Source organism: Bactrocera oleae, chromosome 4, assembly GCF_042242935.1.
Source record: "Bactrocera oleae isolate idBacOlea1 chromosome 4, idBacOlea1, whole genome shotgun sequence".
Classification (NCBI taxonomy): Eukaryota; Metazoa; Arthropoda; class Insecta; order Diptera; family Tephritidae; genus Bactrocera; species Bactrocera oleae.
The window spans coordinates 62,739,847-62,764,799 of NC_091538.1; the positions used below are offsets into that span (position 1 = coordinate 62,739,847).

At 30.8% G+C, this 24,953-nt stretch overlaps 1 protein-coding gene across 4 annotated transcripts in view; it reads left to right on the forward strand.

The window, feature by feature from the left end:
• The first annotated feature begins 415 nt into the window (after positions 1-415).
• The window catches only part of Ttd14 (TRPL translocation defect 14), a 29,425-nt gene continuing 4,887 nt past the window's right edge, over positions 416-24,953 (forward strand). For 2 of the 4 annotated variants that reach the window (XM_036369843.2, XM_014248177.3), the window contains exons 1-7: positions 416-1,263; positions 4,287-4,354; positions 6,235-6,272; positions 6,771-6,808; positions 11,606-11,737; positions 24,434-24,562; positions 24,683-24,819. In XM_036369843.2, coding sequence (XP_036225736.1) covers positions 1,059-1,263; positions 4,287-4,354; positions 6,235-6,272; positions 6,771-6,808; positions 11,606-11,737; positions 24,434-24,562; positions 24,683-24,819 — 747 coding nt within the window. In that variant the 5' untranslated portion in view covers positions 416-1,058. The remainder of the gene's footprint in view (positions 1,264-4,286; positions 4,355-6,234; positions 6,273-6,770; positions 6,809-11,605; positions 11,738-24,433; positions 24,563-24,682; positions 24,820-24,953) is intronic. The other 2 variants (XM_036369844.2, XM_014248178.3) reach the window with 1 other exon arrangement.

Sequence of the window (24,953 nt, forward strand, 5' to 3'; positions counted from 1 at the left end):
TTGTGCACTCTTTATCGCATATTTATTCATGCTCCTATTATATTCAAACGTTAGTAATTTTACATATAAGTAAGTAATTAAAAACAAAAATTTATAAGATAGCATATAATCGCAAAAAATATTGTAAAACTACTTTTTTTACTTAAAAATTTTATATTGATCCGACAACACAGTGTTCTGTTTCGCATAATTTTGCCACATTCTTGATATTCTATTGTTAATAATTTGATAAATATAATTTAAAAGAAGTAAAATTTGTGTTACATTAATAGAATTATAATATAAAGTTAAATTCATAATTTATTTCCTTGACGTTGATTTTTTGGCACAATTATTTTTCCGTAGTCTTGACAATTACGCAGTTGTTATCATCTGGCACCTTTGCATCGAATTACATAAAAAGGGGAGCTCTCCAACCATGTTCTCTCAGTCATTTTAGTGATTTGGCTCCAAGCAAATTTACATTTCGTGTTTAACCGTGAATAAATCTTTCGGTCTTTCCCATGTGTCTGCGAATGTGAAATTAAACAATTTTTTTATTACGCAAATACCGTGCAAACTTTCCGAAGATGTTCAAACACAAACAGGATAAACGTAAACTCTGATATTCGGCCCATATCTGGTCGTTGCTTCATTGTTGATTGAAGGCGAACGTAACCCGCGTGCTAAACTGATATTTCAGTTTTTCACTTTGGCGGAAGCGGAATAATCCCCACTGCACACAGTTCAATGTTAGAATTCATCAAGTTCAACTCAGAATTGGAAAAAACAACACCTTGCCAAAGTAAACGGTTTCGATTATAAATATAAAAAATCTTTTGACAGCAAAAAAATCCAGTTTAAGAAAATTGACAAACCATAATATACGCCAAAGGAAAAATCGTATCAAGAACACCAACATAGCTCGGAATTCATAAGCGTCAATCAACAAATCTATATCTGCGCTCGCATATACGCGCATTACATATAACTGACGGGGTGAATTAATCAGCTGTGAAAAACAAGTAAAAGTGCAACAAGATTTATTGAGTGAGTCAATCTTCTGTAAGTTGGTCAAAATGGAGTGCAAGGACGAAACAACAGAAAATGTCAATGGCAAACTAACGAAGGAACAGTCCAAACAAGAGGACATTGAAAAGAAAATGGATGAACAAAAACAACCCGAAAAGACATCGCCAAAGTTAAATCCACGAGCTGGGTTGAAGCTGGCCAAAACAAATGGTGCCTCTAAAAAGCGTGTTTATAAAGTAGTGCTAACAGGCGGTAAGTACGTTCAATATACCTAATTAAATTTTATTGAAATAATTCGGTATTCGCAGTATGAATATTGGAGTCAGTGTATAAAGAAATTTGTTACATACCAAACTTTAGTAGAATTGTCGATATAATTTATCATTTGTTATGTTTCTCTTGATTATCCTCGCTTTTGTGGCTAGAATGTGCGGTATAACTTTATGTCAACCGGCGTTGCTGCATTTTTTAATACAAACAATATATTTATGTACACGTGTTCATAATCCAATACATATACTACGTACATACCTGCTATTTGTTTAATTCAATTAAACCAGTTTTATGAAATTTCGGGGAGGTATCAGTTTTCAGTTACATATTCGCATATAATAGGTAACACACTTAACATATAATTTTTTTTTTTAATTTCATGGCTGAGATAATATACTTGAAATTTTGTAGAAATCTCAGAGTTTGTACATATGTACATGCTCTAGTTGTATGCACGAAAGAACAACGGACTATATACAACTGTTGCCAAAAGTCAATTCGGTGATATGTATAAGTGCTCCCGCTAACACATTCATTGTTCAACAAGCTGCTCGCTTCTGCGTCAAATCTATTTAAAAATCGTCTTCTACGATCAGCTATAGACTTATATATTAACATACATGTGTACGTATAGACAGTGATATAAAAGAATCTAAGAAATTAGTTAAAATACCGGCAAATGCTCCAATATGCTTGTGCATAACATATGCAGAATTAAAAATGCAAACGTTTCAAATCTTTATTTAGGTTTTTTGTATTGAGTGCAGATAATTTGTAAAAATAATAAATAAACTATGTAAATAAATACATATTATATATACCAACATCTATGCATTTTCAAATTGATAACCGTCATGAAGGTGTATTTTGTAGCTCATACAACTAATTAATTTAATTATTGGAAAACATTTTGTAACATTAACGCCGGTTTAAAAACGACACGCCCAGCTCTTATTTTGTTATTGTTGCAGTGGTTCAGCTCTTATCACTGAAAGCTTCTATCTCCATACGAAAACCATAGTGTAGTAGCCGGCTAACTTTGCCCTATATGAATGATGGAAATCTCGCTAAGCTAAATTTAAAAAAAGTAATAATCAAAGTAAAAAAATACAAAAAGTGAAATTAACAAATGCATTGATTAAAATTAAGTTCAGTGACGCTTTAACAATTACAATTTGTTTCGAACAAACGACTTGTTTTATTACACGAAAAAATATTAACTAAACTGCCACTATTTTGACAGGTGGTCGGTCAAGCCACCTGCGTTTTATGAAGATTGGTTTTAGGATTCTCTTGGTTAAAGCTTTCACTAATTTTTCAATATAACTGACGTTTTATATTGCGTTTTTTTAATATCTTTCATTTATTTTTTTATTTCAATTTATGAATAATTTTGAATTACATTGAGTTTACTTACACATTTTATGAACGACATTAGTTAATGTAAAATTCGTAGATTTATTTTGTATATTATCTTATCAAACCACGAATGCAATCTATGGTTTGTACCAATACGTTCACGTTTTTTTATGTTATTACCAAACAATCACATGTAAACACTTTTGTCCAAATAATAAAACAAATAAATGTTTATTTAACGCCAATGATATAGGTAATTTTCTGGGTTTGCATTGCGTTCATAACTTACATACAAGTATTACTTCGTTTATTTTGCCCTGTGTGCTTTTTGTCTTTATTCTAAAATAAAATATATTTAATTTAGTTGTAACTAGCTCACTATTACACATTCATATGCATTGAAGTCTTGAAAGCAATTATCATTGAATAAAAAATGCATGTGTTTACACTTAACCACTTTATATAATATTTATATGTCATTATCTGATTTACGGCACTTGGCCAGTTGTTGTAAGTGATTATGTCGAAAGCCATTAACTGCTTAACAATTGTTATTGACCGTCAGTTATGCTTCTTTGCAAATATGCCCATTGACCGTTATGTAGTTCATTCAATTGAAAAACAATTGCATAGTTTGTTTGCTACATATTCTATCTACTAGACACTATCATATAGATAAACATGCGTTCTTGCAATCACATTTACAAATGCATATTTATTGTGCATATGAGAGCAATTTCCATTTCAATCATATTCAATTTAAAGCCAATCGCTTAGTCACAATCACGACAGTTCCCAAGCGTATAGGTGGAAAAGTTTACTCCATAAATGTATAAACATACGTACATACATTAAAATGTATGTATGTGCATATGCACATTCGACTTCCTACTGCGATGTTTTGCGAATTTTCAATCAATTTCTATTTTTATTGATTAATATTTTATTTATTTGTTTTTTGCATTATAAATAAAGCAACCCTTAGCGTCATTTTACTTAGTTTTTATTTTTCATATTTATAGAGTAATACTGAGAATTTACATGTACAAGTGCATACGTTTTTTATGCTCCAGTGGGCCTGTCCGTATCGATAACTGTCGAAGTCATAGTCATATAATGGGCGTGTAAGCAAGTAGGAGGTGTCTGTTCTTTCTGATCTGTTGTTGTTTTGGTTATTTTCTCAAGGTCAGCATGGTGATGTGTGTTCTGTTATGTATCTGTATGTATGGCAAGTATACATAGCATCTGAATTTTTGTACTTCTACGTAGATAGGTGAGAGTATTGTGGTGCTGATGTTGCATGGACCTTCATTTGCTCGAAAATTCTCTCATTGCACATTTGAACTTGAATATTAAAGTTAGGGTAGTATTTTTAACGGTTAGCGTATAAGCCAAACATTTACATTTTGTTTACCACTTATTCACCTGCCATACATCAGTCGGTCATTTGTGTGAGCATCACTGAGTAGTAGGGGGTGTTGCGATGTATAATTGCGTTTAAACGGCAGGAGATTTATATTTTTAAATCCGCATTGCATACAACCATACATTTATAATATATAGATATTGTTTATATATTTCTCTAAATCACATGCTATAAATATTTAAGATGCAGTTATATATTTCTTTTTCTTTCTTTGCAGGTCCATGTGGTGGGAAAACAACTGGCCAGTCACGTCTGTGCACGTTCTTTGAAAATTTAGGCTGGAAGGTATGTTGAATATTAGATGCATTTAAATGAATTATTACAAGGTGTATTCGTTTCTTTTTTGTTTCTCACAAAGTCCCCACTACTTACCAATTGAAATTGATTCTACTTTCTGTAAATATTCTAATGTCTAATGTATACTAAACAATATAGTCCTTACTTACTAAAGTTATTATTGGAGGAAGTTTCATACGAATTAAAGCAAATAGCAGTATTTTATTTAATTTCGTTTGTGGAAATATGATATTTCATTTGTTAGTTTGCGCATATTCATAGCTGCATAAAGTCGTATTTATGTGCATATATTAATAGTATAAATACTAGCATTCTTCATCACGAAGATTACGTACATACATACATCGTTCTGATTAGTTCACATTTGCTTTTTACTTCATTGAGACTTTCAGTCGAATCTCAACAAGTACATTTCCTACTTGAGAAAAGTGCTCTTAAATACAAAAGCACTATTCACAGCTTAAAAATGTCAGCGTTTTTTGTAAATATCTATGAATATGCGCCAATAAAACAATAGACAAAAATATACAATGTAATATTTTCCATATCTTTCGCATAAAATGACGTTTTGCAATGATGTAACTATGACATATATTTCAATTGGAATATAAAATAAACTAAATATTTTAAATAAAGAAATTAAATTTTAAAATTAAAAACGTTTTGGTAATTAATTTTGGAAGTAAATTATGAGTCGCTTAAAATTATATTTATACTTGAGGTTTAAATTTCAAAAATATGTCCTACAACTTTTTGTGCAAGTGAATTAAAGCATAATAAACATTTTATTTATTTTTTAATAATAAAAGCAACTAAGAATTCAATTCTTTGGTTGACAATCAGAGTTGCAAATAATACAATAAAAAAATTATTGAATTAACATTTGTATTAAATTTTGTTATTTTGTAACTCCGAAAATCTTAATTAAAAATTTTTTTAATTCTTTAATCCCTAAAACGGGATTGAAAAAACATTTTTTGATCCCAAATACGTGATTGAAAATAAAAATTGTAATCTCAAAAACCGGATTTAAATCTGAAATAAACTAAACTGCCGAATACCGAATTAAAAAATAAACAAAATGTTGAACCCTAAGTTTGTAATTAAAAAAAAAAATGTTTAGAACTAAAATTCTTCAAAGACTTCACACTTTACATCATTTTAATAGTTGATATGTAATATAATAATACGTAATATAATATTTATTAAAATGTGTATATTTCCATCATTGTAAAATATCATAGTTTCGACGACTAACGGGTTATAGAAATTCATGTTATTATTTTATTGCAACTAGCTAAATCTAGTAGTGGTTTTTAGACGCAGGGGGCTATTAGGGATATTGGTGAATTTTAAAATCTTGCACAGTTAAACAAACAACTAACTAACAAAATACAAGTACCTTACTACTTTAGGTAAACAGTTTTAATCAGGAAATATTATAATATGTTAATTGTAAAAATGTGAATATAAATATTTTAATACATAACCGTGAACCAAAGTGAGAAAAACTTGTTGATTTAAAAACGTCAAATATCGTTAAGATAGATTAGAATAAGAAACAGCTCTTGTGATCATTTAGATTTTCATTCAGCCATAATTGTATGTGGGTATATACAGCATAACCAGCTTAAAACATCCATTTCTGAAAATAAAATTCAGAATTCAATTCAGAAAAATAAAATAATAACCAAATACAGTTCAAATTACTCTTCAATTCAGCACGTTTTATACGCAAAACCCGTTAGTAGAATTTTTTTAAAATTATTAGTGAATAATTTTTTAGGAAATTAAAAAGAAAAACAATACAATCTACTAGTTGTTACACGACCATGACAAACGAAATGAGCTTTTAATAATTTTTTCAGGTATTCCGTGTGCCTGAAACGGCTACCGTGCTCCTCAGGTAAATGCCTAAAAATTCAAATTAATTGAATGCAAAATAAAGAAAATAATTTAAAACAAAAAATTTCATTTCATAAAAATATATTGAAGATTTGTTGGCATTAAAATAAATCTTTAAATAGTTAAACTGTAAACAACCTTTTAGCAATACTAACATTGAAAACAACAACAAATTAATGTTTACAAAATATATTCTTTACTTTTACTTAAGTCAAATACTGCCAGCAAATATACAAATTATACATTTTGTGCTTTATATATATAATCTGTTCAAGCTGTGAGACATAAAGTACAGTAGTATTGACACATACAATAATCTAGTATACCAATAACTTTTTTAAACATTTTTTGCACTAATTAAATTTAAAAAAAGTAAATTTTTCAAATTTGCGCATTTCCGCAATTGAGAATAGTTCACAATTTTTTTTTCGAGTTCTATTAATGTAAATGTTGACTGATTTAATTCTTAATCTCTTCTTCTTTTGTGAAAAAAATATAGTGGTGGCGTTAAATTCTCGGATCTCACAGATAAAGAAGGTAATTATTTGCATTGATTATAAGTATATTTATTTATTTAAAAATATCACTAGATGTGCTACTATATAAAAAGATAGAAAAATTCTAATGCAGACAAGAGAAAAATATTTGCAAGCAATAAAAATGCAAAAAACATGAATATTCCCAAAAAATTAGAAAAATTAATTAAAAAGTGAAGCGTGCGGTTTTATTGAATAATTAAATCGAAAGTAATTTTAAAATGCTCAAAATGCAACCATATGTACACACATATATTATATATTTGCCTTAATTTTTTATTAATAATTATATGTTGCTGATGACACTCCCCCACTCATTTTATTGTTGAAAAATTTTAAAAGTGAAAAACACTTGGTAGATTTAGTTTACTTGATTAATAATGTAATTTATATGAAATTCACAAAATGCCACAAATTAAGTTAAATTTATAAATAGAAGAAAAGTAACTACACTTTTTTTTGTCTACTGTGATCCAAGGCAACGGTACAATCTCCGAATAAATCTTTCAGTTCTGCCCACTATAGCATTTAGCAGCCATATAAACTGAACGATGAAAATGAAGTTTGTGTATGAAATTTTTTTTATTTATTTGATAACATATAATCCCGAAGTTTAACAGGGATTATGGGCTAAGATAACGCTATACAATTTCCGAGCAAATTGTTCAGTTCCAATAACTATATCATATACCTAGCTGCCGTACCAGCCGATCAAAATCAAGCTCATATACATAATTTTTTTTAAGTGTAATATTAAGTTTTGTTCAGAATCTGTCTTCTTAATAAAATAAAAATAACTAAAAACAATGATGTTGAAGTACAATGAAAAATATTTTACAAAAATGAAGGTGAAATCAATTGAATCGAAAGGGGAGATCTAACGGATGATATCTTTTTAGTCTCCTACATTGTTCACTATTATCCAGCAGCTGGATCGCAAGTACTTTTTCATGATTTTCCAAACGAGAGAGGTAACGAGTACTTTTTAATTCGTCTATAGTTTCTTTTACACTGAGCATTTTTATGTCTCAATGGAGAAATGGAAAAATTTTTATTCGTGAAGGGTATTATTCGGTACAGCCGAAGTTACCGTTTTTTTGTTTTTTTCATTAAACTGAGTTGCTTAAACGCGTTATAAAGTCATTGTAATAACGCATGCAATCGCTTAAAAGATGGTTGTCTTTCTACCAGCAAAGAAATAACCCTGATTCACTCAATGTGAAGGCATCTGCAGAGTATAGTATTTCGTTTGCCTTCTCAAAGGTCATGTTCGCGGTTTTCCGTCACTCGAAAGTATTTGCCAAATATTTTTTACTAGCGGTTTTCATTCTACTTGAATCATGCTCAATGTGCAAATAGTTGTACTATGTCGTACCAACGAATTAAAAACAACTGCACAAATACATATACATACATACATAAATATATATATATAGTTGTAAGTACATATTTCATTGTAGAAATGCATTCTTGCGTAGGTGCATCCACTACTGCACTTGGCTAGGTACGCTTTCTTGCACTTAGCTGTGTCAATTCGGGTGGCACAAAGTCCCATCGTCGTCAGTTGGACATTTGTCAGTTGTCCAACAAATGGCTCATTGACATACATACATGCGCATATATAAGCAAATGTTTTGTACTACATATGTATATGTACTTTAGTTTGCAGTTTATTTTGATTCGCGTTTAAAGAAAATAATAGTGTTTGTTATTGCAGCTGATTATTGTAATCGTGCCAAAGCGCCTGCTATGCTTTTCTCGAAAATTCACGTTGCCAGGCGTCACATTTCTTTCATGCTCACGTTCACGTTATTCGGTTTTAGTCTCGCATAACAGCAGACCTCCCCCTATTTCTGGTCATCTTAGCGCCTAATAATGACCGCATTGGTCAATTTATCACCAACCCCCAAAGCTGCAAAAACAAAATACAAATAAAAGTATCTTTGTGTCTTTGCACTCTACCTCCTTTATTCTGAGCTCTTTTTTACTTATTACACTTCGTTTTTTTTTGTTTTTTTTTTTTACTTTGTACTCATCACTTTCAAATGTTTATTATACAATAAATAATGCCATTGCATGTTCATGTCTAATTAGATTTAATTGTTCTTGTGCGTTTTTTTATTTTTTGTGTTTTTTTGTTTGTTTATACAACAATAATAATAACAATCAGAAAGGCATAGGCACGCAAAAGACAATTTCCATACAAATATGTCAACTCGTGCCGTAAGCTAATTTGGGGTATTGTCATACAAGTTGTTTACCCTAATTTGGAGCACTTCATTTTTACAACCTCAAAGTAAAAAGATTTCCATAACTCCTATGCAATAATTTCGCGTATCATCCTGTATTTAGTTGATTGTTTAATAGCTTGAGAATTATATGTTAATTTGTTTGAGTTAAAATAAAATTGCATCGAAACGCACACACATGCATGTGCAAATATTGTACCAAACAAACTGTCGCGTGACTTTTTTTAATTCAAAAAAATATAGGTGCACATACTTACATTTCGTAAAGTTCTTTCCAACAATTACAAAATTTCCAAAAATATTCCTTAATGTTAAGGTCGAGGTTATTCTGAAGAAACTTGTGCAATTCCGACAAAAAGGGAGATGCCCATAATTAACTGATAACATATGTACAAAATTGCTGTGTAATCAATATTCAGTATGTATTTACATTTATATGTACCTATATGTACTCATTTCAATTATTAAATATAAGACCAAAGTCCAAAAGTTAGCTTTGCGATGTGTAAACGAATTTTTTGTAAGAAATAATTTTTTCATGATTTATGTTATGGTTTATTCATCTTTTTTATTTTTATTTTTTATTTTTATACCCTAAAAACGGTATATATATCAATTTTGCCACGAAGTTGGTAGCACCCAGAAGTAAATGTAGGAGGCCCAATAAAATATATATATAAGAGACCAGATCGATTTAGTTTTTGCAATATCAAAATTTTGCAAAAGTTCTTTTCTTCTCAAGTAGCTGATCACTTGTCGGAATCGCCATTGTCGAACCACTTTAGCATGTAACTGACATACAAACTAATTGATCGAAATTAAGTAGCTGTATTGAAACTTTTTTATTACACGAGATATCTTTACAAAATTTGGTAAAGATTATTGTCCAAGGCAACGCTGCAATCTCTGAACACATTGTACAGATCGGACCACTATAGCATAAATGTAGCTGTCTTTTTAAAACTGAGCGATCAAAAGCAAGTTCTTGTATGAAAAACTTTTTCATTTGACAAGATATCCCTACGAAATTTGGCTAACTAGACTTGGCAAGGCAATGCTGCAATCTCTGCACATAAAGTTCGATCGGAGCACTATCGCATCTAGCTGCCATACGAACTGACCAATCAAAGTCAAAATGAAGTTTTTTTTTTTTATACCCTTTTATGCCATAAAAAATGTACCTGTAAAGGTTATTATAGCTTCGGTATAGCCGACAATTACGTTTTTTCTTGTTTTCTTGATTGTTGTTTATTATCGATTATTTATTAAATTTTTTGTGTATTAATTTTTTTTTTTAATTTCATAATTATTACTTTTGTTTTTAATTTTTTTATGAATTTTCTTTTTATGTAAATTTAGTATTTGTTATACTTTTTTATTAAATTTTTTTAATTAGTAAACCATAAGTTCTAACAAACAAACCTGTTTAAGCTATACGCTCCGTTGAAAAATTTTTGCTCATACTTCGCTTATAAAAATTACCACATTTTTCGTTTTTGAAGTGCTCAACAATTAGAAAGCCATACACAACAGTTAACTTGAAATATCTGTAAGCCGAAACCGCATGACTCTATCCAACTATGTAAACTCTCCCTTTGTCTTTGAAACTTACATATTGACTATTTTAATCCATTGTAATCGATCGCATTCGTCTTATTCGACTAGAATTATCTACTCACCGTTTCCGCACACGTCTAAACCACTTGGGCTTTAAAAGAAATTAGCACACAAATGCCTATACATACCTACACATTTAAACCGTTTTGTCTCAAGTGTAATTGGCAGACGGACATATTTTCATAATGATAAAATTGATTGATACAATCGTCAATAATAAACGTTGAGCGAATGTTTGCTGATTATTAATTGTGCACGCAAAGGGGATTGAACGCAGAGTGCGGCCAATAATACTCCCTCCCGCGCTCTTTAATTACTGGGCATTAAAAATTTATATTCCAGCGTTGTGGTAGTGCTTTTGATTTATTTGTTTAGGTTTTTGGTTTTTATTGAACCAAAAAAGTTGTAAATTAATTAACGAAATGTCACATGCGCGCTTCACTTTTTAAAAATAAACTATGTACATATATAAGATAGATATACATATTTTTTTAATATGTTTTTTTCTGGAAAACTTTAAATGTTTATAGCTGTAAAATGCATTAAAATAGTAGAAAAAATTGCATCTTAAAACATTTTTACTTAAAGTTTAGTCTCGCCTTAAATGTGCCAAAAGATTACATTTTTTCTCGTTTTTATTTAGTTAAGTATTCTCTACTTTATATACCTATGTACAATACATACATATATGCTAAGAAATGTAAATACATGTATATGTACCTCTAAGTACATACATACATATCTTTACTTAGGTTGAGTTTTTTATTTTACGATTACAAACTGCATACATATATATTACTTATATATTATATATACATATACGAGTATATAAACATATTAGATATACTTATAAATATGTACATGCGAAATGTATTATTGTATGTATGTAAAATATATACTGTATTATGTATGTATGTATGTACATTTGATAGCGCCACCAACGCCAAGCACATTCAAATACAAAAATCTACCATTCGCTGCACCGGAACACAGTCTCATTGACTTGACCGCATCCTGTCCACGCTGCTTGGCCGATGCTGCCTCCAAACCCAATGGCAGCGAAGGTGAGTTCACACCACGCGTTTTTCATATGACTGTGGTGTTGTGTGTGTGGTTGTGTGTGTGTGTGCCTGTGTCTGTGTGTCGTCAATGTGCGCGTGTGCTCGTTTTTATATTTTGGTATGAAAAAAAAACAAAAGAAAAAGAACAAAATTTAAATATTAATTGAAAATGTGTTAAACATTCTTTGTTACAAATATGTATGTAAGTATGTGTGTATTTATGTACACGACAAGAATATTGTTGACTTCGTCAATTTAAAATAATTTACATTTGCCAAAAAGTAATGTTATTTAAAGTTAACAATATTTGCCCCCTAATGTACACATAAATTCAAAAATAAATTTTTTTAATTTTTAATGCTAAATACCGGATTGAAAAAAAATATGTATTGATCTCAAATACGGAATTGAAAAGTAAAAAAAATTGTAATCCCAAAGTCAGAATCAAAAATTGAATATTAAATTTTTAATCCAGTTTTTGGGTTTAAAAATTGAAAATATTAATTTTTTTAATTTAATACTGAAAACTGAAAATCTAATTCGGATACTTATACATGCATATGTGTGTCAATGTTTCAAAAATTACATGTAATTTGTTTAGTTATACAGTAAATTAATTTGGTGACTGAATAGGTATTTCGCAATTGAAAAACTGAAACGAGTACACCACACTTGCACTTGCTCAGCAGCGTAAAGCAACAGTTGTTTTAACATAAAAATCTCAGCACCTGCTACTTACGTATCTTTTCAGTGAATTCGCTTGGCAAAAATTACTTTTTTTTTTGCCTTTTTTTTGCTACTTACAATTTTCGTTTTCACATGGCCAATTGTTTTTTTAATATCTACTTAAATTTGAATCCTTCTTCTGTTTAGGTTTGCTGATTTTGTTTAATATATAATGCATGTTTGTGTTGTTTTTTATTGAATTTCCTTCTTTAATTTTCTTATTTGCAACTTTTTTTTTTGTTTTTTGTTTCGTTTATTTTCCTTCTTTTTTGTTTATACTATGTATATTTAAATTTTGTTTTGTCTTTTATTTTATTTTATTTTGCGATTATAGTAAATTTTGTGTTGTTGTTTTGTACTAAAAAATTTCATCTATGTATATATCTTTTAAACATGCATATACACCAAAACACTTACACATACAACAATACCTACGCATAACCTAAATATGTCGACGCTAAAGCGATTTAGTTAAAATATGTATTGTATATCCATATGCACATTCTTATGTACGAGTATGTCTGTAGATCCTAACTCGTGGTTTTCTGACGTTGTCATTGTGGGAGTACTGTGTAGTTTATTTTTACGCTAGAAAAGCTTATTTGCTGTACTTTTGGACTAGTGCTATGCAGCTATCTCTCTGCTTACTTATATTGTACTTATTATTATTTTGCAAATGTTACTACGTGCTAGTTGACGCAGCTCACTTTCTGCCAGGCCCCTTTGCTACAATGTTTAATATCTGGTTTGTTTTGACAAGTTGTTTTAGATTTTAAGCATTTTTTGAATGTATGCGTTTCTTTTTAATAATATATTGTATAATATCTTGGCATAGGTGTGTGTTGTCCTTTCCTGTCTTTGTCGTAGTTTTTTAAAAACACGTGCAAAAAGGCACACACACACACACACACATTCACACCGCTTTCGTCTTTGTTCGTAAAGTCTCTAAATAATATATATGTATGTATGGTAAATAATAGCATTCTAGAAAGAATATACTTCTAGTGTTTCACAAATATAATTTGATTTCAGCTTTCAAATGATAAGATGTTCATTAAGAGCTGGATTAAACTGGTATATGTTTTAAAAAACGTTATCAGTGGGTCATTTATCATAATTACCTACTGATTTCTTCAAAAATTTTTTTATATGAAGCTAATATTGAAATGTGGATGTTTAATTTACATGGCATAAGTTCCTTTCAATACAAAAATTAGTAATTCAATAGTGGCTATCAAGGCTGCAGAGTGTAAATTTTTATACTCTCGCAACCTGTTGCTACAGAGTATAATAGTTTTGTTCACCTAACGATTGTTTGTATCACCTAAAACTAATCGAGTTAGATATAGGGTTATATATATATATATATATATATTATAAGGATGAAGAGATGAGTTGAAAACCGAGTGACTGACTTCCGTCCGTCCGTCTGTGCAAGCTGTAACTTGAGTAAAAATTGCGATATCTTCATGAAACTTAGTACACATGTTTCTTGGTACCGTAAGACGGTTGGTATTGCAGATGGGCGTAATCGGACCTCTGCCACGCCCACAAAACGCCATTAATCAACACAAATAAATTGCCATAGCTAAGATCCACAATAAGATACAAGACTGTTATTTGGTACACAGGATCACATTAGGGAGGGGCATCTACAGTTTAAAATTTTTTTAAAAAGTGGGCATAGTCCCGCCCCCTAATAGGTTTTAAACCGCTTAAGCTACAATAACAAAATTCACTGAGAACAAATGTTTTAGCACCTTATCGACAGTGTGAAAATGGGTGAAATCGGGAGACACCCCCCCACTCCCCATATAACGGTACTGTTAAAAACTACTAAAAGCGCGATAAACCAAGCACTAAATACATCAGAGACATTAAATTTTTCTCTCTAGGATGGTATGAGATAACTTTATAAGAATCGCGTTCAAAATTAAATAGTGGGCTGACGCCGCCCACTTTTAAGTGCAAACCCATATCTTTGGATCTGCTGAACCGATTTCTACCAAATTCAGTACATACCATTCTTCTCATATCTCTATGTTATAGTGCGAAAATGGGCGAAACCGGATTACAACCACGCCTATTTCCCATAGAACACCATTTTCAATTCCATCTGATTCTTTCACTTCCCACTATGCATATCAAGCAACAATGATTATATCGGGGTAACACTTTGCGTGAATAATACGTTTAAAGTATGCCGCCATGTACAATGCATTGTCACGATTTTCGAACATACCATTTGATCAAGTTTGAACTAGGCTGACAAAAAACCTACATTTTCATATATTTTAATGCAATTATTTATTATCGCCTTCGAAACGGTCTCCCACAACTGTGCCTTTGTCCAATGTTCCATACACTTGTTATAGGCCTCGGCTAGGATGGCTTTCAGGTTCAGACTATGGTTTTTTTGGTTTCTGGTCATTCGCTAGATTGCTAGAAAATTCGAAGTCATACTCGTATTCGTAAACTCACATCTCGTCACCAATAATAATGCGTTGTTAAGCATCTCTTTAGCGACCACTACTTTATTCAAAATGTGTTAAGGCGATCCATAAGACATGTTGAGGTCCTCTGCTATCTCTCTAATGCCAACAAAACCATTTTCAAGCGCTCTTTCTTTAACTTTTTCGATGTTATCGTCATTTACAGAGATGACATAAAAATGATTATACCAATCTAGGAAAAAAGTATCGAGTCCGGGTCAATTTTGATCAGATGTTAATTTCCTTTTATTTGAGATAGGTTGAATACGCTCTCTATAAAGTATACTTTCCTAAACACTTTTAGAAATTTTTCACCAGTAATTTAAGCAAACAATTCTATAATAAAAATCAACAGATAAAGTTTTGGCGTCTTAAACAAATTGGCTTTCAAAACATTTTAATCGTCATACCATAATCTCAAACTTTGCATAAATGCCCAAAAAGCTTTAAAATTATTATGAATAATGAATCCAACAATTTCTAAAAAAATAAAAATTGGAAAATCACGACTTTTGCTTTTAATTATATACCCTGAATAGAGTATATTTAGTTTTCCACGAAGTTTGGAACACATAGAAGAAACTGTCAGAGGCCCTATTAGGTATACATACATATATATGTAAATGATCAACGTGTCGAGTTGAAGTTACAAAATAATAAAAATAAATAAAGTGTGAGTGAAGTCATCATGACAGTATCAGCTGTTTGGCTGACGTGAAGTCAGCGCATGTCTATAAAAATTGCTTTTCTGCGGAGAACGATTCTCTCACTGGCTAGAAACTTTTTTGAAAATATACATATGTAAATAAGTTTAATCTTCTCCCTATCCTTGTAACCTATCATATAGACAGCAATGAGAGAAAAAATTAAAACAAAAAACTATCTTATCAGAAAGTGGGTAGGTAGAGTGGCTGTCTTTCGACACCCGAATCATCAGAAAGTAAAACGGCCAAAATTTTCGTGATCTTGGACACATATGGTTAATACGAGTATGCTCTAGCTCAAATGTTGCTGTTTAATAAACAACATTTAATTCCTTAAAACCGAAAGTATAACAGAGATTATTCACATATTTGTAGGCAAAGGTTGTGTACATATGTATGTATAAATATACTATATTTAGAGACATTTCATACCTCTGCATGTCGTGAAGCCCAATTACCTTCGAATATTGAAAAATTTTACCTAATATTATTTGAAATTCTTTCTATATTTTAATTTGGTATAATTTATAAATTTCTATATGTACATATATACTCGTGTGTTTACATATGTATGTATATGTAGTTGCTGCTTTCACCCCCGCAAATATTTCTGTACCATAAGTGTGTAGTAGAAATTCGCGTCATCTGCTGACCTCAGAACTGGGCTAAATGATTGCAAAAAAAAAAAAAAACTTTCTCACACATTTCAGTCAAAAGAAATTAAAAATGATTAAATGTATACAGAAAATATTCAATATTAATTCACTTGATACTAGTGTGAACCAAATTCAATTTGCCAACCAGGAGATAGAAACAAGTGACCAAAGATAGGCGCTGTTGTGCGGAGAGCGATAAAATACGTCTCGAGGTTGTTGGTTTTTAAAATATATTGCTTATAGTATACACATATGAATATAGTCATATAATATGTGCAGTTAAATAAATGTCTCACTGTTTACCGCGCGAATAGTTTACGTAGAAGAATATCCTATATATGTATGGTATACATATAAGCTGCATGTGCCATGGAAAAGGGTATGTTTTATATTTTGAACACTCGTAGTAACAACAACAGCTGCGCTATTTCTGAAACGACAATGCCAAAAACGCAATTGTTTGCGGCATTGCCGGGAATTACTCGATGGCTTTCACGTGCCTAAAAGAGGTCAGAAATGTTATTGACTCCACTGAGGTGACCACTAGTAAATATTATGTGTATAAAAATGTACTTTTTGCATATATGTATGTATGTATATGTAGCTGTAATATATTTATACCACAAAAGAGTAAATCATGTTTTAGAAGTAAGTGCCTATAAAACTAATGAAAAGGAAGAAAGTAATGTAGAATTGTCTGGAACTCGTGTATTTGCTATGGTGAAATTCGAGAAAAATCTTCCTTTGTAGATTATAGATAAAATTTAATGACAATAGGTGAAATGTCAAAAAAATTTAATAAACACTTCTGCCAGAACTCTTTATATGTACGTACATATGTATTTGTGTGTGTTTATGGCAAAAGCACGCGTTATCGCGTTCATAACATTACCGTCATATCTGTTTATGTTTATATTTGTTATTGTGTTTATTTATTATTTCTTCTCAAAACAGACATGTCCATATATGTATATACATACATACATGTACCATAAATGAAGCATCACGTGCTGACCGCATCATTCAGTCAAAATAAGTTCTGTGACACACCGCTGGCACTAACATATTTGTACATACTCGTATGTATGCACACATTTACATGTCATGTGCAAGAGAATCACAATAATAAAGCCTTTGCACATGAGCAATTTTTCACAATTAATTGTATGCACACGAGTATAAGTAATATAATAATAATATAAATTCACTTATAGACACACACACACACACAAGTACATGCGTATATATGTATGTTAACTAAATTTTTGCTAACAATTCGCTAACAAGCAGGCAAAATAGTACCTATTACTTATTCATTAACATACATATGTATGACATCTTATCGCTTATAAATTTCCAATACCGGAAAGTGAACTACTTAGCCATTTTTCTATCTATGTACATATGCCAATCATACATATGTACATAAATATGTATTGAGGTAAATTAATATTAAAGTAGTTACAGTTTGAAATTCTAAAAATAATTTATTATTGTCCATATTTTAGTCATAACTATTAGAAGTGTATTTACACTATCCATATACATACATACATATGTATACCAACTTATGGTTGTACATTTATACATATGTGTAGGTAATAGTAAAAAACGTTAATGGTTACTCGATATTGATTGAACAGGTTTTGTGTGATTTGTATACCCTTTATATTTTTAAGGCTTCCAAAAAGTTTTCCCCTCAAGTCCCTTATCTGCAGCGGTCATTAAATTAAGACTGTCTTATGATAATGTGCTAAGCACATTTTTTGTAATTTTCCACGTTTTAGCGCTAATTTTTGTAGTCCCCTGTTCCCGTTAGATTTTTGAAAACCGTGTTTTCCTGCTTTTTTACATTTTTAAACGTTCGGTAGCTTTTTTCGCATAATTTTTTTTTGGCTTATCTATTTCTCACAATTTATTTGTATTTGGCTGTGTTGGTGCGCACTAAATGACTATCAAACTGGAAAATATTTTTTTTCGGTAAAGAGCGAAAAATTGCGTTTTAACAGAGAATGAATATCTTACATAAAGCGAAAAACTATGTCAATAACAATTTTACTTATTGAAGTTAAAATGCTTTCCAATTAAAAAAGAAAACTAGAATAATTTAAAGCTAAATAATTTATGTTCAAGTTACAGACTAAAAGGAATTTTTTGACAAAGAGCTGTTAGTATGACGTCAGTGTGACAGCTGATATTGTCAAAATCACATAAAATCAATTAACGTTACAATAATGTGCGCAATTGCCGAAAATTAAGAAACTACATACTTGCTCTCAACGAGACAAATCTCTCCAAAAGTACATACATTTGTATCTCTAACTTTATATTTTCTATTATTAGCTTCTTAGGTTGCCAAAACTGAGAATAAAATTTCCAATTCAATTAGGTAGCCAATACATAATTATGTTTATGTAAGTATGTATGTAGGTCAGTACTAATGATATCACTATCTTTAATCTATGCTATTAAAAACGTTAAGGACATGCGTCGTTCATTCACAAAAAAATAATTTCAGATAACAATTTTTTATATTGATACCTAAATTGATAAAATAGATTGTAGTTAAGATTAACTAACGCATAATTTGATGCGAATTTCAATAGTTTCAAAAAAGATCTCGCGCCTTTTTCATTAGTTTGCCATAATCAATTGATAAAATTTGACTTTTTGACAGTACACTCTCTGAATACCAAACTTTCCGTTTATTCTGACTTGACTGAAATAAACAAAGCATATACAGAGACTTCACTTTGTTCGTTCTCTTTGTATGGCACGCTATAGTGGTGCAATTTGAACAATTTGTTCGAAAATTTTTTCGTTACTTTGGGCAATAATCCATGCCAAATTTCTTGAAGATATGTTTTGAAATAAAAAAGTTTTCCAAACAGTGACTTTGGTTCGATGGACCCAGTTCCGTCAAATGAGCAACTTCTTGGGGAAGAAAGAGCATGTACAAAATTTCAGATCGATATCTCAAATACCAAGGAACTATGACTTAATCGACTCAGCTCGTCACGCTGATCACTTATACACATACATACATACATATGTATGTATGTACTTTAGACGGTCTTCGACGTTTTCTTCTATGTTTCACAAACTTCGTGGCAATCTTGATACAGGGTATAGAAAGTTTCGAAATTTCTCGAAATCAAGTAGAGCTGTTTTTTCTTGAAACCACAAAATTTTTATATGCGAACATTGATTTCCCAAAATATATTTCAATGTATTGTACATATGTATGTATGTATGTAGTTTCGGATGGTCGCAACTTGTGAAGAGAACCCATGTAACCTCGATTTGATTTCAATTTTTTATTTTAGTTATTAAAACCAATATATACATACATACATAAAACGCGAAACGGCTTTAAATGTATTTGATTTATACATATGTACATACATAAATAAGAAAGAAAGCTAAACAAAATGGAAATACTAAAAATTGGATTCCAATTCTTATAATATTGAATTGTTTATTTCAATATGTCTGGAATAATCGCCGAACGGTAATTGAATAGAAACACAAATGCGCCGCAAATATAAACGAATTTGTAGTTGCGCAATTGTTTACATCAGCGATGACCAAACCTCAAGCTTTTTTCTTGCTTTTTTTTAATTTTTGCAAATTTTGTTATTTTGCACTAATTAAATTATTGCAGTGGAAAACAAATCGCACATGCATTTAGCTGTGGGTGGCTTGTTGGTCGGGTTCACATATCTAAGTCCATATGTAACACATATGTACATATATGTGGGTAGTGTGCGCAGTGTAAGGGAAGGCGGCTAAAGCTTCACAACAGCTGACTGTTTTTGCGGCAAATTAGTTTTGAGAATGTTCTACAACAAATGGCGGCATTTGTGAAATGTCAATACTACAAAAAACGATAATGAAAGCCTATCTTGTTGCTAATATAAAATCGAATTGTCATGACATTCAAAAAACCACATAACTGTGCTTTTGTAACACATTCCTATTTGTGTACATACACATGTCTTTATTGTCTGCTTTCAGCGTTGAAAACAAAAATATTTCTATGTTTATTTATTTGCTATTGCATTGATCACTTGTCGCGTAAACAAAGTGAAGAACCCGAGAAGTGTCGCGCTATCGTTTGCCGAATGGCTTTTGGCACAAACAGTCACCGACGCAAAACCGCTGATACGACGACCTATTTTATGAGATCGCAATGTAACTGAACCAGGGATAATGGGATGCCCAACTCGTCTCTCACTGGAAATGAGAGCGCAATTGATAAACGTCAAAACCTACTGAACTCAAGCAACTGTCAAAGTGCAGTAGGTCTGACGTTTAGCAATTGGAAAAAGAGGGACGGCCGGATTAAAATCCTACAGAAAAATATGTAAACAGAGAGATTTGTGCTGCTGTTGAAGATCACTAACAAAAATTGGAAAACAATGAAAATGAAAAAAAACGCGAAATTGAAATGTAAGTGATGATATCTTTTGTGATGTCATGCTAGTGGTATTGATTTTCAATTGAAAATTTTTAAAAACATTTATTAATTGAGAGCTAATACATTTATTCTTTTGATTACGTATTGAAAGTTCAAAAATCAATTGTTTAATAAATCAGAAAATCACAAAAAAAGAGTATAAAAAGTTTCTGCATATGTTTAACGGATACATGTATAATAATATTTAATCTTAATAAATGATGGGTATTTTAATTTAAATTCCCAAAAATTATTATTTTGTACCATCTGGCTACAATGGAAAATGTTATAAAAAACGCTAATTTTGAGGCGCTCTCACACTGGAAAGAGTTGGGCATCCCATTATCCCTGAAATGAACAGTCACCACCGCTTCAACAGACCGTAGGGTAGGATATCCGCGAAAATTGGATTTTTTCCGTAGAAACGAGTGAGCTGAGAATGAGAGAGCAATCTCTTGCAACGCAGGGTTGCCAATCTCAATATTTTGTAGTAATAAAAAAATGAACTTGAACATATTTGAAATATTCTTAAAATAACTCAAAATCGCAGTCGAATACACTTATTTATAAATAGGTAAAATATTTTTTAGTTAGATTTCAGCTTTGAGCTTTTACATTATGAAAAATTATAACTAAAAAACTAAATGTGTAAAAAATCGTGTATACAAATACAACAATGGCAACATTGGTGAAATGAAAACAAAATAGAACAACTGATTTCTGCGTTGCAACTACGGGCATAACTTTTGACTAATTTGGTTTGATACGGGCGGTAAGTACGGAAGGGAATAATGTCGGTGACTGTTTGTGCTATTTTACGGGTTTGGTTCTTATAAAAACCACAGCAACAATCAAAACTTATTTACTGTTTGTAGTAATGAATATCACTGGTCGACAAATGAGTAATGCATTCCAATCAAGCACAGATCTTATAAATTGACCTGAAATCATGAAATTAAATACCCAATAAATATGTTATATTATATATACATACATATGTACATATGTTTTCAACTTATCTCTACTATTGCTACTACAACCGTGTTGACTTCCGCATTACCAATTTTCGCTAGCGCCACCAAAAGCCAAACAAATTATCAATCGGCTGTAATCATAAGACCTTTAGAGGTCAACTGATAGATACTTACGATCGCAAAAGAATTTGTCGCATAATGTTATTAGCTTAACCTATATTTTTTTTATTTTTACAGATTGTTAATAATCGAACCGAATCTAAGTATGTCTATGATACATACAACAATGTATTGTATATAAGTACTAATGTATGTATGTAGGTTCGTTTCGTGTTTACCTCTCTTCTCCCATCTTTAGGTGCTATTTAAACTTTGCTTGCCGAGCGACGGCGATATTAAGCAAATTTTGATCAATAATTTTCGATTTTGAGTCCTGCCCACGCCAGCTATTGATATCATCTACATATTTTAATGCAAATTTTAATTATTGCCTTCAAAACGGTCTCCTGAGCCAACACAACCATGCTAACACTATTTGGTACAAGTCTAGCATTGGCGCGCTTCATTCCCAAAACATTATTAAAAATGTATTGAGTCGATCCATAAGAGATGTTGAGATCCCTTGCTATATCTCTGAAGCCAACACGACGATTTTCAAGCGCTCTTTCTTTAACAAGTTTTCTATGACTTCATGACTTTTTTCACTACTTGTGTTCGTGAACAAGTAGGCTCACCAAAACACAACCGGGCCGTAATTCCATTGGAAACACGAAATTTCAAGCAAACTCGTTGATCTATTTTTTCAATGGTAAAATCGACAGACAAATATTTCGCGTCGTAAACAAACAGCTGCTAAACACACACTAATTGACATAGGGAAGTCAAACCACACACAAACATGGAAAAAGATTGTACAAATCTAGAATTAATTTTATCTATTAAATTTTGGCGTTCCGTATCAAATTTAATCTGATGGTAAAAAATTGTATATTTCGTTTTTGTCTGGTATTCGCAATATTTTTATGAATTATTCGTGACATTAGTCTCACATGCGCGAAATAAAAAATAATCAAATTCGACAATTAACATTTAATTGCTGTTCACTTGAGCTTGTCATTTCATATTAAATTCCAATTGCATTATCGTCGAATTACTTACGAACTTACTGCAGCCCCCCTACGACCGAAAGTATTTGTTGTGGATACGTAATTCCAAATAAATGGCATAATTTGATCATAAAAATAAATAATGTGAAATAGAATTACACAACATATATATTTGTAGCTTTGTTGATATTCAAAGTAATATATTAATTTCAATGTTTATTGTTATTATAAATAATAAAACTCCCATGAATGACACGCGCTACCTTCTTGACTACATTTATGTATGTATGTATAAAGGTCCTACGGGTTCAGAGGTGCATAAATGAGAGATTCATAATATATCATTTATTATATTAATTCATTGGGCCCTTATTATTAATAGTAAATATAATTTATTATTATTAAAATATTCGCCATATTATATAAATATATTTGAATGTAGTTTTAAATATTTTTAAGCAATGAGAAAATTTAGTCGGTTCCATTCAATCAAAAGATTCGATTGATTCGCAAAAATGTTTTTTCGTCTTTGAACTAGAGTTTCGTTCTGATAGTTTAACGGTTGGAAATAAAAATAAGAAAAAACGTTAGCTTCGGTTGCACCGATATGTTTCAGTGGTCCGATCTAAACAATATGTTCGGAGATTGTAGTGTTCTCTTAGACAATATTCCATGTCGAATGTTGTGAAGATTTCTTGTAGAATAAAAAAGTTTTCCATGCAAGGACTTGATTTTGATCGTTCAGTTTGAGTGACTGAGTTTGCGTATACACAGACAAACAGACGGACATGGCTAAATCGACTTAGCTCGTAACGCTGATGATATAAATAATTTGTAGGGTCTCTGACGTTCTGGGTGACTTTTTGGCAAATTTAATAAAAATGTCTTTGTTGGATAATAATAAAATATACTATGTACATAGTGAACATCTTTATAAAATAAAATGTATGTAGTAATTAATATCTAACAGATATTCGTGGACTGATTTTTATGTAAATATATATATTGTTTAGGATTTATTATTAAATCATGTACTAAAAAATCAAAATATGCAGTTTCTGCTCAATATCAGATTTTTAGCTTTCAAAATATAAACAATAATACCGTTAGAAATAAGCATATACGTATTTATATATATTATAATAATAAAAATCGCATGTTAAGTACTATCTGGATGTATGTTAATATAAGAAAATATAATTTGGGTATAAGACCGGTGTAGGATAAATATTCTGTATAATCACAAATATAATTGCAGCACTATTACATAAATACATTTCAGCATTATAACTTAAATACTCCATCAGAATGTAATTAAAATGCGTAACAACCACATCATGGTCGCCGAATATGCAGCAATCATCACACAGCTGTTTGCGCAATCGAGCAATCAATCATTATTCATTGTTTAGCACAATTTTTATGTTTTTTGTACGTTTTTGCTTGCAAGTTTTTTCTTCTAAAATGCAAATTTATATTTTCAAAAAAAATATTGGTTAACTATTTTATTAAGCTGTAAAGATTTTACACATTAAAAACTTAAATACATAATCAATTATTTAATTTCACTGTTACATTGCAGCTTTCAAGTTTCAAGAGAATCTTATACGTACAATGATACAAATCGAGAACACCTACTTTGAGTTGGGACAATCGAGTCTGCGTGATTGTTTGATTATCTGTGATCGTGGCGTCATGGATGCCAGTGCTTGTAAGTATTATCAGCTGTTAACAAATTTAGTTTATTTAACAAGTGCTCGACATTACGTATACTCACGTATATATATATATATATGCATATATTACATACGTTTGCATTCGTTTAACGCAGATATCTCGAAAGAAAAATGGGAGAAAATGATGTCAGCGAATAACTGGAATCCTATAGAATTGCGTGATAATCGTTATCATCAGATTTTGCATTTGGTTTCCGCAGCAAATGGCGCTGAAGACTTCTACACAACTGAGGTAATGTAAATATCCTTTTTTTACATGGAATAGATATTAATAGGTAATAGAGTGTGTAATTAAGTAAAATTTGCCGTGTCATGTAGTTTTCATAATATCGTGTAGTTATATAATACAATGTCATGTGGTTTTGA